The 16,378-nt window shown below is 37.1% G+C and overlaps 1 protein-coding gene across 1 annotated transcript; it reads left to right on the plus strand.

The window, feature by feature from the left end:
• Positions 1-2,520: 2,520 nt before the first annotated feature.
• On the plus strand, positions 2,521-15,460 carry AMBN (ameloblastin). Its single transcript, XM_007446090.1, has 11 exons — positions 2,521-2,622; positions 3,607-3,675; positions 6,374-6,424; positions 7,716-7,763; positions 8,254-8,364; positions 10,420-10,653; positions 11,566-11,604; positions 11,869-11,928; positions 12,021-12,065; positions 12,511-12,555; positions 14,359-15,460. Exons 1-11 carry the CDS (start codon positions 2,608-2,610, stop codon positions 14,902-14,904), a joined length of 1,263 nt encoding a protein of 420 aa, XP_007446152.1. The 5' UTR covers positions 2,521-2,607; the 3' UTR covers positions 14,905-15,460.
• The last annotated feature ends 918 nt before the right edge of the window (positions 15,461-16,378 follow it).

Genomic DNA, 16,378 nt, shown 5'->3' on the forward strand with positions numbered 1-16,378 from the left:
ATATTATATATATTCGAGTTGAGTAGCTCACCCAATGTCGCATGATCAGTGTGACAGAGGGGATTTAAACAGCTGTGCTCTCAGCTACTATAATTATTAACATTGTCCACGGGGTCTTCTTTCTCTAGATTTTTCTTTATAACTTTTTCTGTGGCATGTGTCCCCTCAGGTGTTCAGATTTTCTGTTATTCTGAGGTTTTTTATTTTTGCTGAACACAGAGTTTTTTAAATTGGGACTCTGGTTGTTCTTTATATAGGTACTGTCTTGACCAACATTACATACTTTCCATCAGCTGCAGTTACTTCCTTAACACCTATAATCACTATCAGAAATGCATTCATATACTCATAATAATTTCCAGAATTTTTGTAATTAAAACATTTTGCATAGCATATATTAGGAATATTTACTAACTTTCCCAGTAACATAAGCCAAAAATAAAAAACTGTAGTGGATACAAAATGAGACTAACTTCAACTGATTACAACAATCATTATTATTATACCCATGTGTCTCACATAAAGTGGGAGATATGATTGGAAGGTGAATTAAAATGTTAATTTGACTGTCTAGTTACAGAGGGTGGATTTTACATTATAGCCTTAGGGATCCTTAAAAAGCTTTTGAGTGGGGCAGTGAAATGCTGAAACCAATATTTTAGGAAGATAAATTTGGTGTTGGTATGCAGGAAAATGAAGGAAAAAGAAACTAATGGGCAAACATCTAGAAGACAACAACCCCAGGGCTGAGTATGAAGGTTGTTTAAAAAAGGTAAAAGCAACATTACTTATGATGTATTGGATATTTGGCTTAAGAGTAAGGCAGAACATGTGAGTGCTACCAAAATTATGATCACGCTCATAAACAATAAAAGACACGTACACACGCACACACATTTCCCTGTTTAGCTGTCAACTAGGAAACTTAATCCCATAGATTTAGCATCAACTTCCATGCAGAGGAAATGCCTTCCATCAGGTCCCTCCTCTACATCCTTGGAGCTCATGAACCTAACCACCAAAACTTCTCCTATAACACACGAACACACACAATGTCTTCATGGTCACATGTTTCAGTAGTTTCTCCTACACAAAGGACAATCAACCTACTTATTAAGCACCCACTGTATGGCATCTGTCGTGTCTTGATCGTTTCACCAAATCTTCAAACTAAGCCTATGGTAGGTAATAAATGATTATTCTTATATTACAGAGGAAGAATGTGGAGCTCAGAGAGATTAACGGACTTGATCAAGCACCACAGCTGGAGTAAAGACAGCGAGAGAGAGAAGAGAGACCAAAAATAATACTTATCATTTCATTAACATTTTGTTATTTACAAAACATATTCACAATCTTTATTTCTTTGCCCCTTAAAATAATTCTCTTATCAATGGGAAATGGAGTTTTTCAGGGACAGCTTCTTAGATAACATTATTTGAAGCTGTTAGGCCTAACTTAGGTGTGAAGAAATCTTTCTCCTAAAACACCAGCTTCCTCAATGTTCCCTGTAATTTGCAAGATCTCTACTTCCCTAAGGAGTATACTTACTCATCCCTTCTCAAGAAACTAATCTTAAATGCTTATCCCTACCACATCTGAAATCATACCTTTGGAAAGACAAAGAGAGGCAGAGAAATAACAAAAGCAACTAAAGTTCAATCCATATCTAAGACATTCTTATTTGTTCACAGAGAAAACTCCATTCATGTTGATGTTGGCCTTTTAAGTGACATGAATATGACTTACTAACCTGGCTTGATACTAAATGCCTGAAAATTGTTCTGTCTAAAGAGTGAACTGAGAGTAGTGCCCGTGGACTTGATTGGTTCATGGAGAATGTCCTGATTTATGTCTCCCTCCCCCCAAAGAATATGCACTAAAAGTTTACCTGAGGTGATTATTTCAGAGGGTCCAAATGAAATTTCTTGCAAAAGTTTGGCTATCTCTAGTCTATAATCTTCAGATACGAAAATATCTAGGAAATTCTGAGGAAAAAATCATAACATATTCATTATCCATCTAATATTTTCATCCTCTCTTCTAAGCCCAGAAAGTTATTTTAGTGTTTCCTTCTAGATTGTGTGTATGTTGGGAGAAGGGAGGAGCGTTACTTTTACCACAACAAACATGAAAGTGAAAATCCTGAGAATACTAAAACTTGGTCACTAACTTTACCTGAAGATAAAAACCTGCACAAAACAGATAAGGGTTTATTTTGCCCCTATTTTACATATATTTCCCCCAGCTCACCAAAACCATTGTCTTCAGAGTTTATGTTCATTATTCCTTCAGTGTCTTCTCTGCAATCGAGTTCTCTGAATAAATACAGGGGTTGAGTTACAATTAAAAATAATGAGACTCTACTGGGCCAATGTCCTTGCATGAAATAAAAGGGTGTGGGCTAATTGCAGGAGCAGAGTTGTGATTTTTTTTCCCCCATTTAGCTTTACTTTGATTGGTGGATTGGCACTTTAAATAAAGGTTTCAGGTCTTCCCTGAATGAGGGATACAGAGTGAGTCTCAGGCACAGTCCAGAAAAAAATTTTAATCTTCTTTTCTTAGAACTATCTTGGTTGGCATCACCAGGCCCTGCGAGCACAGTGCATGCCAGCATTGAAGGTAAAACGTGATTGTATGATTTCCATGTGACTCCTGTAAGTTTTTTTTTCCTATCTCCAGGCAGCTTTTATAAAGAGGATTTATCTTCATTTGTCACCAGAAGCTGAATAATAGCTTATTGTGAAACATTATTAGCATGTTCCAGAGGAGACCTGCCTAATACCCTTTCAGCTAAGGACAAAAAGACTTGCCTATAGACTTTTTTTACTATTCGTGATTGTTAGTGACAGTACCTAATTTGGAAAAGTATTAGAAGTTGAGCAAATCTCTTGACTAGTCAGATTTCTGTTCATGTGAGAGTAAAGTGTCTTCTGGACTTATAGAATAAACTAAAGAGATAATTCATTTTAGAAAGAGGAAAACTCAATTTTGAGACATATTTTCCACTAATATCAAAGGAAATTAAAATATTTAGTTAATTTTTATTTTTAAAAGATAATTATTGGCATGGTTTCCTGGCTCACCTAAACATAGAATAGTATACCCTTTATATCTGCATATAAAGGTTTGTTATGAAATGACTGTTGGTTGTATTACATTTAAAATGCATTTCAAAATTTATTCTGGAGGGAAACAAAGTAAAAAATCCTGTGAATCATACTTAATAGACCAACATTTCACATAGTGGAACATTTCACATTTAAAAATTTTAATTTAATGAATTTAATTTAATTCGTTTAATTCATTTTCATTTATGAAATGAAATTAAATATTCATGGAAGTGTTCCCACATGTTCATTTAGGTGGTAGCTCTGTAAAAAAAAAAAAAAGTACTTAGAAATTTTTTAATTGCTCGTCAATTCATTCCAAAAACTAATAAATAAAAATCAGTTGTTTAGCAACATTTATCTGTTTTTGTTTTGTTTTGTTTTGTTTTGAACCTAGTCGTTTTGGAAGAGCAAAGAGCTCATGGAAATATTGTCTTTTAGCCATTCTGAAATAAAAATTCATCCGATTTGATTCTCCAATCCAACTCTGTTTCAGATCCCACTTTTCAAAATGAAGGACATGATACTGATCCTGTGCCTCCTGAAAATGAGTTCTGCAGTGCCGGTAAGTCAGTCTTCTAGAGGGTACCCTAGTAGAGACATTGCCAGACACCAAACAACACTGAAGGAAGTGGCTGAGTGTCCATAATTGGACTCATTGGGATTAATCCAGTGGTATCTTCCTACTGAGTCAAAAGTCAAGGGCCCAGATGTCAGCCCTTATAATCCAAAAGCAGTAAGCCAAATATAAAATTTTGTCATACAAAAAGATATTTTAAATTTTCCAAAGACAACTTCTACATATTATTCCATTCACTCAAAGTTAAAAGATGTATGTGGTCTCCAACAATGTCACAGCACAAATTTATTATCAATTACCTGCTACCATTATGAAATTGAAATGGAAAGAGGAAATTTCTTGAAAAAAGTAAAGTACGTTTTCTTCTTCATTTTTAAAAGAACAGCATTAGCCAAATTACTATGGTTACAAAACTGAGCTAAGTAATTCCATTTGAAGCTAGTAATTAACCAACAAATTTGCCTTATAGGGAGATACTGTGTGACTAAGCACTGAAGTTTCTTAAAACACGCCATGCAATGGGCTACTTGTATGTTACAGTCCTGCACCTGGTACATTCTATCATATATCGAGATGATTTCATATGAATACAATCCTTTGAGCACTGAACTACTCCAGCCAACATCATGTGATTCTGTTTACACGAAGACATTATTCAGTTGCTTCATGCATTTGACAAATATTGACCGAGCACCTGCAGTGTATCCAGCAATGTGCTGGCATTGGAGATGTGAAATTAAATGTGACATGGTCTCTTGTCTTGAGCTCATAGGTGGTCTTAAATGAACTTTAAATATTTAAGTCCCTTGAGACAAAGGAGTAGCCATTTGAGCTTCTTAAAGTTAAAACATTTCAAAAAAGGGGGATGAAAACTGACTGCTAGGATGAAAACCTCCATTTTACAGACAAAAAGAGTTTCTTTTACATTACTCAACATGAATTTTAAATGAAAGAAAAATTAAAGCTGCCACCTTAGCTTACCTTTGTATGATACTGACATTGGGGTCACCTCAGCCATCCACCATCAGTCTAACACCTTAACACTCTTGGAACTTACAATGGTCCACACTTGTGTCAGTCAGGTCCACTCTGAGCAAGAGGACAATGGCTTAAGATTGCCAACTGCCCAATCAGATGTTCTTCTCCTTCTACTTCCTCCTGGGAAAGATATCCTCTGTCTATCTGCATTCATGTAAATATTGCTCATTAATTCATGACTTGGATCAAATAGAAGCAAAGTATACTTTGTCCTGTAGTTGAATCTATCCCAGTTACCTTATTTTTGTACTGGCTAATAGGAGGAAAGAAGGCTCTACTCCCACATCCCCTCAAATTCCAAACAGTTTTCTCACCACACACATACACATATCACTTTTTTTTTTCTACAAAGGTAAGTAACTTCTTTCTCTACTTGGAGTATTTGCTACACATTTATAACTCCTTCCCTTCTATCCACTTGCAAAGCTGAATTATTTGAAGAAATTTGCACCATGACCCAGAAGGTGGGATTTTACCTGTATAAAAATGTAGGACGTGGAGACAAATAACGTATGCTCAGAAAAATATTCCTGAACTTCCTCACAAAGGAAAAACAATCCCAATACATTTCGTGGAGACTCCAAAAATACCTGTGGTTTAAATGAAGGAAGTAAGGCATTAAAACCCCTTGACCCTAGATGTAAGAATATCCAAAGAACAAAAACCCCTTAAAATCCAATTTACTCTAATTGTAACTCTTCTCCCATTCTCTGTTTTTTTTCCCCACTTGTATTCATGCATATTAATAAGGATTGGCTTAGAAAGGAAAGTATCTTACAGTTTAAAAACGTAGCTGTAAATATAGCTATTTTTTTTAACAACTTTTAAATGAACACAGTAAGTATAATAGTACTTGGTACTAGAATACCTTTTATTTCAGAAAAAATGTCTTTTATATGATCCCAAAAATATAAACACAGATCAACAGGTTTATACATAAAATAATCTTTCACAATAAAAATAAAAACAAAAAAGAAGAAAAAAATTTTAAAAATAATTATCTTTCACTAAAGATGATGGAGCATTTGTTGACGCCCTTTGAATGGGAGGCAAGTTAGGTTTTACACATGGTTTTGCCGAATGCCGTGATCCCACACCACGTTCCACAAACCAGGTATGTAGATTTGTCAAACACACAAGAAAACTGAGTTCGAGCTTGTTCCCTTTGCTTTTCTATGTGATAATTAAGTTGAGTTATTAGTTTTCTATTTTGTTTCTTTTACTTCTCATCTGTTTTCAACATAACTTTCAAACTAAATCAAATTTTGCTTTTAAAGCAATACAGCATTAAGATGTAGATAAAGGGTAGATGATTCATGTGGGAGCAAAATTATTAAATGTTAGGAATTCCCTGGTGGTCCAGTGGTTAGGATTCCATGCTTTCACTGCCAAGGGCCTGGCTTCAGCCCCTGGTCAGGGAACTAGGATCCCACAAGCCGTGCGGTGCAGCCAAAAAAATAAATTTTAATATTATGTTAATACTCCAAACAATTTAAGTTCTTCTTCATTCTACCCAAAAGTTCAAGTCATTTGGGTAATAAACCAATATTAGCTGGCCCTTATGTATACGTGTGGCTTTCTATTTTCAGTGTGTAACGAAGTTTCTCATCAAAGAAAATTCAAAATTATTTTTATTTCCATTTAGGTGTTTCCTCAGCAACCTGGGACACCAGGCATGGCTAGTTTGAGCCTTGAGGTATGTATTGTCAGAGTATTTACATATAATCTTTACATTGGTATGTTCTTCATAAGAGAAATACATGGGCTGTTTCTCAGTTTTCCTGGCCAGAAGTCAGGGGCTGTCCTCCTGCGCAGTTCTAGAGAAGTTTATGACATTTATTAGAGCCTCATCTTACAATTTTACTGCAATTTTAAATTTTCAGTTGTTTTGGTCTTTAGAACATCATCTGTGTGTGATCAAAGCAGTACTAATATTTAATACCTAATACATATATATACATTAATTGAAACACATTATTCTGAAGTCACAAATGACTTATACTTAGTTCCTTCTCCATATAGCATATGATAAAGTTGTCATGAGGAAAGTTTATCTTACAAAATGTAATTGTTTATGAGGACTGTAAATAGCATTAACACTGTACTATAGTGCCTCCTGCATAGCCTCTGTCTGTCTTATTGCAGTTCTTATACCTAACATATCCTCTGTCTAGAAAACCCCAGCAAAATAGAAATGTTTCAGATATCAGTAAAAAATATAAACAGTTATGAATAGAAAAATATTTATGAGATTACAAATTTTTCACAAGGCCTTGCAAAATTTATTTATATCATGACAGTCTGAGGGCAATCGATACTTTGTGCTAGAAGCTTATTTCAAAATGAAGCTAATTTCACTGAGTTTTGTTTTTTTTTTTCTTACTTTCTAGCTTAAACTCAATGCAAAGCACTCTAAACCTCTTCCCAGGAAAAAATGAAATTGACTTTCTGTTGAATTGGCAGCATTCTTGACCATCTATCTAGATACTTACCATTTTCCCTAGTGTTTTTTATATTTATTATTTTGAGAACTTTTACTTGGGAAGGAGGTACGGTTGTTTTGTTTTAATTTGTTTGGTTTGATTGACTGTTTTTTCAAATTCCTCTTCGGGCTGGATTTGTAAAAGGCAAAGTAAGTTAAATGGGGGAAAAAAGAGTCAATGAGAAAATGTCCTCATGATTATATTGATATTTCAATTCAATGAACTATTTTCCCATGTTTCAATATGGCCTCCACTTAAATGATATTTTCTCTCTTTTAATTAATGATGAAAAGCAAGCTCACTATTTTAATAGCAATGATAACAACAATGGCAGAACCACATTTAACATTTCTACTTTTTAGTGATGATTTGTGTCTCTTATTTTATTCAAATTGACCCACCCCAAACTTTGTGCTAATACTACCATATGTTGAAAATCAATTGTGTCATACACAAAAGGAACATATGTGACAAACACTAACCCACTTTTTTTTTTCTTGATAGACAATGAGACAGTTGGGAAGTTTGCAGGGATTAAACATGCTTTCTCAGGTAACATTATTTTCAAATAATTCTTATTGCAAATATTCATGGTGCTGGTGGTAGTGATATTAGCAGCAGCACTGTAATTCATAAAATTTGTTCGTGAATAAACAATATCCTAAATACTGAAAAAGCAAATGAGTAATTGAGATAACCTAAAACAAAATAAGGACCTAGGACGGGATGGTAGGAGAAAATAAAAATAATGTTGAATTTTCTTTAGTAAAAAAAAAATTCTTTTTGTATTATTAATTTTATTATGCAGCCCAAAATATGAATGCTTAAAAAAGCAAAATCTCAAAGAAGTTTATGGGAATATGTCAGATTGGCTCAGAATAAAAAGCAAGTCTATTGGAAGACTTAACCTAGTCACATTAAATTAACCAATAACACTCTAATTTTTGCTATTTCTACACGTTTTGTGGATTTTTTAGAAAATGGAAACCAAGTTTAAGAAAACACTGAAATATAAGCATAGTTTTTTTCTCCATGTCTTTAGTATTCAAGATTTGGCTTTGGGAAATCATTTAATTCTTTGTGGTTGCATGGTCTCCTCCCACCACATTCCTCTTTCCCGTGGATGAGACCAAGGGAACATGAAACTCAACAGGTAAGTTAATTGCATCAATGTGTCTGAAACTTCAAGCTTTAAAATATTCTCCTGCTTGCCTTCTCTAAGTTGTCATATAGTAACCACAGACAGGAAACAGTAATGAATAAAAAATTTTCCAAATAACAATAAATCAAAACCTATAACTGTTTTTAGTACTTAGGAAAATTTAAAATAAAATGGTCCAAATTTTCAACCCATTTGTATATTTACTTCAAATAGGAAGATATGGCTTCCAAAACATAGAGACCTATGTTAAAGATATGAACAATAACAATAAATAAACTAGCCTGAAAATGAAAGCAGGCTATATCCTGGAAAATTCTGATTTCAGTCAAGATTCCTTAAATAATTACTAAAAGACACATTTAAAATGATGCCATACATTCCTAGTTAAAACATCATAGGGCTTCCCTGGTGGTGCAGTGGTTGAGAGTCCGCCTGCCGATGCAGGGGACACGGGTTCGTGCCCCAGTCCGGGAAGATCCCACATGCCGCAGAGCGGCTGGGCCCGTGAGCCATGGCCGCTGAGCCTGCGCGTCCGGAGCCTGCGCTCCGCAACGGGAGAGGCCACAGCAGGGAGAGGCCCCCATACTGGAAAAAAAAAATCATAAACCCTAAGCAATTAATAAATACATCAATAAGTTAATCATTATTTATTAGATACCTAACAAATACATAAACCAAACGGTAGATTGGAAATGAAAGTCAAGGTGTTTAAGAAGGCCTTCAAAGCTTACAGAATTTCACACCTGATTAGGGGATAAGACAAGACAACATATTACAAGGTGCTAAGTTGTGAGGTATAAGTAATGAATGAGGTACAAGTAATGAAAGCCCAGGAGTTTAGAGATGGGTAATGGTTGAAGAGATGAAGCACAGCCAGATTGTTGTGGGACTTATTTTTTGTTTTTTGTTTTTGTTTGTTTGGTTTTTTGCGGTACACAGGCCTCTCACTGTTGTGGCCTCTCCCGTTGCGGAGCGCAGGCTCCGGACGCGCAGGCTCAGCGGCCATGGCTCACGGGCCCAGCCGCTCCGCGGCATGTGGGATCTTCCCGGACCAGGGCACGAACCCATGTCCCCTGCATCGGCAGGTGGACTCTCAACCACTGTGCCACCAGGGAAGCCCTGTTTTCTGTTTTGTTTTGTTTTGTTTTAACATCTTTATTGGAGTGTAACTGCTTTACAATGTGTGTTAGTTTCTGCCGTATAACAAAGTGAATCAACTATACATATACATATATCCCCATATCTCCTCCCTCTTGCGTCTTCCTCCCATCCTCCCTATCCCACCCCTCTAGGTGGAGACTTCTAAGCCACTTTGAGGAGCTTGCAAACAATTTAAAAATAATAGGGAGCTGTCCACAACAGGTAATTTCAAATAGGAGCAACAAAACATGGTTGTTTTAACAGAAACTTTTGACTCCAGATGGTTTTCCATAACAAGCAGCATTACTCACCAAGCCACATTTAGTGGGACAGTAAATTATGTTAATGGTGATTCTTTCTCCACTTGATTGTTTCCAAAATGAACTCATGATCTAAGAATTTGATTGGTATTTTATTTAATTACCCTTTCTCCTTTCATTAACTCAAAAAATATATTATCTAACCTGTGCCAGTCACTTATTAGGACCTATGTTAATTCCTGGGGCTATAAAGATAAATAAGACATTATTCTCTGTCAGCTGACCAAGGGACAAAGCTTTATCAGGAGTAATTGTAATCCAGTGAGAAAGTGTTAAAATAGAGATACGTAGAGGCAGCTGTGGGAACCCAGAGGACGAAATGGCTCAGTCTACCCAGAAGTTCGTATAGCTTTCCATCTTCATGCGCAGTCATAGTCCCAGAGGAAGTAGGGGAGGTAAACACCTACGAGACTGCTCCCAAAAACACTGACTTGAAGTGAATCAGTGCTTCCTATGGAACACATCTTCAAGACAAGTCTCCTAGACTCTCTTCCAAGTAGAAAGTTCCCCAAGCCCTTTTGCTTTGTCAGACACCACAGATCAGTGAGCCATCGCTTCCTGACGCTCCTTTCAAATTTCTCTGCAGTATGAATATTCTTTGCCTGTGCATCCCCCACCTCTCCCATCGCAGCCATCCCTGCAGCCTCCACAGCCAGGACAGAAACCTTTCCTCCAGCCCACCATTGTAACCTCTGTCCAGAACACAGTCCAGAAGGGAATACCTCAGCCTCCGATTTACCCGGGACATCCGCCCTTGCAGCAATCAGAGGGGCCAATGATTCAACAGGTGGCACCATCAGAAAAGCCACCGAAGACGGAGGTAATTCCTTTCTCTGAAGTCAGATCTGGATCGTCCATTAACTTAGTGAAAGAAAATCGATTTGCAGAGCACATTTAAATAATCAGAGCTTTGGGCATAATGCACGAAAATACAAATGTTTTCGAGCAATTGACATATCTGGGAGTAGAATATAAATATCCATTCCTGCCCTTTGCCATCTGAGATGGGCCATGGATTCTAAAAGATCCTGTTCCTGTAAAATTGGTTTCTTAGTTACAAAAGATGAAAGCTTTCAGAGGAAATAGGACAGCCCAGAGAATTCCAGGCTTCTTATCATCAGGCTCTTTTTTCAATGTTGGAAGGACTGAGAAAAGTGATTGATCCCTCAGCATTGCAAATAGTATTTTTGCGTTATTATTTCTCTATCTGGTAATAGAGAAGACAATCAAGCAAAAGTATCAGGTAATAATATTGAGAAAAGAGCAATGGACAGAAAAGGAATGTATCATGTAACTAGTATGCTGCAGGCATTTAACATCCCCACATACCATCCTGACTCCAATCCTATGAAGATAGATATTATCATCCTTTTTTAAAAAGACAGATTTTAAGAGGTTATAAAATTTTCCCAGTATTACACAAAAATTAAGTGGCACAGCCAGCATTCAAACCCATCTGGCATGCTCTGATTCCAAAATTCATTACTATCTATTCTGCAAAACAAAGCAAACTCATGACAGACACGCCCCATCTCCTCTCTGTGCACTTGAGTCATGTCAGTAAAGGGCAACTGCAATCTCTTTGGTTGTACCCTCAGAGGCGAAATGAAAGTAAAAACAAGGAAATTCATTTTAGATTGTTTTATCATAATCGTAAATAAGATAAGAACATTTTAAGTTCACTTCGGCTATTTTAATTGTTCAGTAATTTTAATATTTATCTGTAATGCAGTTGCCAGAAATGAATTTTGCTGATCCACAAGATCCATCGGTAAGTACAAATCTCAGTAAGACATTTTCTTGGGAAATACATCTCTAGACTTCAAGAAAGGAGAGTAAAAAATTTTAATTGCCCCATTTATCCATAAATATGAAATATAACGGGTTCCTTTGTTTGCTTAAGTATTAAATACTTGTTTATCATAGTAATCCATCTGAAAATATGTTTAATATAATTCCTAGAAATGGCCAAAATGGAAGGTTTGCCTCTGTTATAGGAAATATAAATTACTTATTCTCTTTCTACCACTTAAAGATGTTTCCAATAGCCCGTTTGATATCTCAGGGACCAGTGCCACAAAATATACCACCTCCAGTAAGTTTTTTTAATACCACTTCTCTGTGATTTACTTAAAAGTTTTTCTCTTGGGAAATGCATTTTGTGATGATTATTGTATTTATATTTAGCTTTATCCAGGAATATTTTACGTGTCCTATGGAGCAAATCAATTGGTAAGTCTTTATCCTATAAAAAGTATCATTTTAATTAAATGTTTTCTTAAGAGATAATATTATAAAATCTAGGCCTCAAACAATAGATTCCATATTCTCTGAATGCCTAAGTTAGCAACTGAAATGGCAAGGAGGCACACTTCCTATTTGGATAATTCTGGCCAGGCATACAAACACAAACACACACATGCGCACACACACACACACACACACACACACACACACAGTGGCATTAAAGAAAAGGTAAATTTTCTATCTTAATTATCCAAATTGGCTACATTTACTTAATAATGACTCATCTCTCCACTTTACCCTGCCTCTGGACACAGTATTAATATTAAGGTTTAAAGAAAGACTAAATGACTTCTAACTTTGTCTTGAGTAGTTACAAAGATAATAGGAGTCAGCTGGCTCATAATATGATGCTGTGTTTCTTTTTGAACAGAATGCTCCTGCCAGACTTGGCATCATGAGCTCAGAAGAAATGGCTGTGAGTAATGTCTTCAAAGTCTTCATAAAATAGTGGCCAAGGGAGAACAGTCACAGATGACTGGCTGCAAGAGGTGTTGGCCCTGAATATAGCTGAATATACAGCATGGGACTCAAGTTGTTCCAATCCAAAACCAAAAGCTTGATTCTGAAGCAGTATGCAAAGATTTCATCACATTTCCCATATAGTCGTTTCTGAGTGATGACCATTCTTGCACATAGGATTTTGTCCCATTTCTTGAATATGAGAACAGGAGAAACCTCTCTTGAAATGCCACCATTATTGAACAGCAAACGCTTCAAACCAAAAAAGATACACATGGTTCATGAAGTTCCCGTTACTTCTCAGACCACTTAACCCCTCAAAACAACAAATCCAACAAAATTGCAAATCATTTAGACCTCAAAATTGAGAGATCAAAAAGAAAAAAAATTAACCAAGTTTAAAATTTGATTATTGTAAAATTCAAAGTACATTAACAATGTAAGTCAAGTGTATTCTTATTCTCTTATTATCTATGCATATTACAACTTTAAAATTTGAGATCCATAGACTCACACAACTGGACTTTTTTCCCTCAGAAATTTCTACGTTAAATCTGTTAGAGCACAAAGCAAAACAAAACAAAACCGTACTGAATTAACAAATCATTATCAACTACGGATCCTACTGAGTTAATAAATACATGTAAACATGCTATCACTGAAGAAAACTTGAATCTCAACATTATTGAGTGCCTTCTGTGAGTGAGACACATAAAAAGATCCTATGGAGGCAAGATAAATAAGGTAAGGTTCCTGATCTCAGGGAGTTCACAGTCTAGTCAGTGGAAAAAACAGATACGGGGCAGAAAATGTGAAAATCATATGATATAGGTAGCAGCCCAGGGGTTCACAGTGCCATCCCTGGAGGAGATGATGGGAAAATCTGCGAGTGGAGAGCCAGGAGAAGCTAAGAGGAAAAGGTACTGACTCTACATAACACCAACGAAACGGGTTGAAAATTCAAGTGTGTTAATTATTATTTTAGAATTTTAATTAATTTATATTTTGCCTCATTATTAAAAGAGTTTCCTGTAGCTTATGAAAAACACAATAAATATAACCAAAAAATTGAAGATAGAATTTAAAATGAGGAAATGAGAATGCAGATATGCAAGTTACAAAGCCCTGCACACTTGCTGTAAGAAGCCCAAGATTTGGTTCTGAAATTTTTCGCAACAAAGGAAAAAAGGACACATGGTCAGTTCTAGAATTTTAACTGTCCACAGGAAGAAAATATTTCTGTTTCTCCAGAGGGAGGTAGGGAGGGAAGAAGGAAGGAAGTAGAGAAGGAAGGAAGGAAAAAATTTTAAAGCAAAAGAAAAAATATTACATAGGGCTTCATTCATTTTGAGGGATACTGAGAAATGATACTGACAATGTCCTCCAAAACTCTGCTCAACAAACTCAGGGATGCATCAGATTTTGTTTGTCTCATGATGGTACTGCCCTTTTCAACTGCTTATTGTTTTCTTAAAATGAAATTCAAACTACCTTTTGCCTGTAGACTTGGTTCTGCCCTACTTCCCTGATTCTTTCCCTCTTACCCTTCGGCAGGCATTCAAAGGGTCTTCATCTCCCTTTCAAAGAAGTGAGCATCCCCACCCAGAAAATTACAGAAGCCAATTGAGTGAGAAATGTGCTTACACAAAGCTGTCAGCCAGTTCTCTGTTCCCTATCAGTTTTTTATGGTTTCTCAGTGAATCTGACTGGTATAATGGCATCGAACAGTTAATAATATGTGATAAATGGTTTTTTCCAGGGAGGAAGAGGAGGCCCCATGGCCTATGGAGCCATGTTCCCAGGATTTGGAGGCATGAGGCCCGGCCTTGGAGGGATGCCCCCCAATCCAGCCATGGGCGGGGACTTTACTCTGGAATTTGACTCCCCAGTCGCTGGAACCAAAGGCCCGGAGAAGGGAGAAGGAGGTGCACAAGACCCGCCTGTGCCGGAGGCCAACCCAGCCGATCTGGAAAACCCAGCTCTCCTTTCAGAGCTAGCACCTGGTGCCCTTGGAGGGCTTCTTGCTAATCCTAAAGGCAATATCCCCAACCTAGCAAGAGGCCCTGCAGGGCAGAGCAGGGGACCCCTCAGGGTCACCCCAGCAGCCGCAGACCCACTGATGACCCCTGGATTAGCTGATGTTTATGAGACCTACAGTGCTGATGAGACCACAACTCTGGGTCTCCAGGAAGAAACCACCGTGGATTCCACAGTGACCCCTGACAGTCAGCACACATCGATGCCAGGAAACAAGGCCCAGCAGCCCCAGATTAAGCATGATGCATGGCATTTCCAAGAGCCCTGAGAGCCTTGAGATATCGGCTACTTTCTGTATGCACAAGCTCCCCAGCTTTGTCCCAATAGTCTATCTTTTTGCGAAAACACTTATTACCCTCTGCAGCAAAGGCATTAAAAGTGTTAAGCACATACTAATAAATATAAGTGGCTAGAAATAGTGTAGGTCCCCTTCTTGCTTTCATTCTCTTATTGAAATAAAATGTGTTGCCTGTCTCCGTGATTTAGAAATACTATTAATAACATCAGAGCAAGTCTAAGGGTCTCTGCATTTGAAAATCACCATTTCTTACCTGTCTTGACATTATAGAATTTCTCTTACTAGCATGACACTGTTATATCCAGGAAATATGACATTGTTTTGGAAATTTTTCTCTAAGCAAAGGCACATATTCTTAGAATTATAAGTTATTTCATTTAAATGTTATTAAATGGGGATTGGTGGACAAGCCCTGACTGGTATTACTGGGTTTGGTATAATGGATTTAAAATTCTCATTTGTAGAGTATTTTATTTAAGCTAGTAAAAAGCATCTAGCATATTTTAAATAAAAATTTTTCTCACTGAAACTATCAGAAATTATACGCTTATTATTTACATATATTCAAACGATTCAGAAAAGCATACTCATCCCCTGTATTTGCTACTCTTTAACCCATTTTATTCAACTAATTTTTCTTTCCTGGAAAGTTTATTGAGTATCTACCAATGTCCTAGGCACTGTGCTAGGGATCAGCGACACAGCCCCTTCCCTCAGAGCTTTCAATAGGGATGACTGACAAGCAAACAAGCAACCACAGTAATAACAAAAACAGCCACTCTAGGCCAAGCCCGAGTACTTTACATGTATTATCTCACAACAACACTGCAAAATAGATACTCCCAAACCTTCAAACATGTGAAAGTGCTATAACAAGGCCAAGTACAGCGTATTCTTGAACCACAGAGGAGATTAGGGGCGTCTCCAGCCTAAGGTTAGGAGCATGGGAGGGGATGGGAGGGATCACATAAGTTTTTTCAGAACAGTATCAAAAGCATCTGTAGAATGAGGCCTCCAAGAGGAAGAAACACAAGAAGAGTTATGTGGGCACCATGTAAGAATTAGCTCATTTCTGTGAAATATAATGTGGGAAAAGGATAACCAGAAAGTGATCATTACTTGTCACCAAAGCTAGGTATATATCAGTCACTGTTATTTGCCTAAATTAAGAGGTTCCAAGGCCAGATCTGAAAATTAGCCTCATCCCTAAAAAGGAGCCTCCTCTCCCATTCTCTCCACTTCCTCCCAAGTTGCCCAGCCCAGGTCTTAGGCTCCATGGAGCTCAGATTCCCCCCCATGCCCTGTGGAGATTTTGGAGATGCAGCCAAGGAAAAGAGCCCTGAGATGCCTCCTGACCTGGGATACTTCAGGAGCCTTAACAGGACCATGCAGCCACCTCTTATTTTCTCGCTCTCTCCAGGCAGAGCTCTGCTCACCCCCACTC

The sequence above is a fragment of the Lipotes vexillifer genome, unplaced genomic scaffold, assembly GCF_000442215.2.
Source record: "Lipotes vexillifer unplaced genomic scaffold, Lipotes_vexillifer_v1.1 scaffold933, whole genome shotgun sequence".
Classification (NCBI taxonomy): Eukaryota; Metazoa; Chordata; class Mammalia; order Artiodactyla; family Lipotidae; genus Lipotes; species Lipotes vexillifer.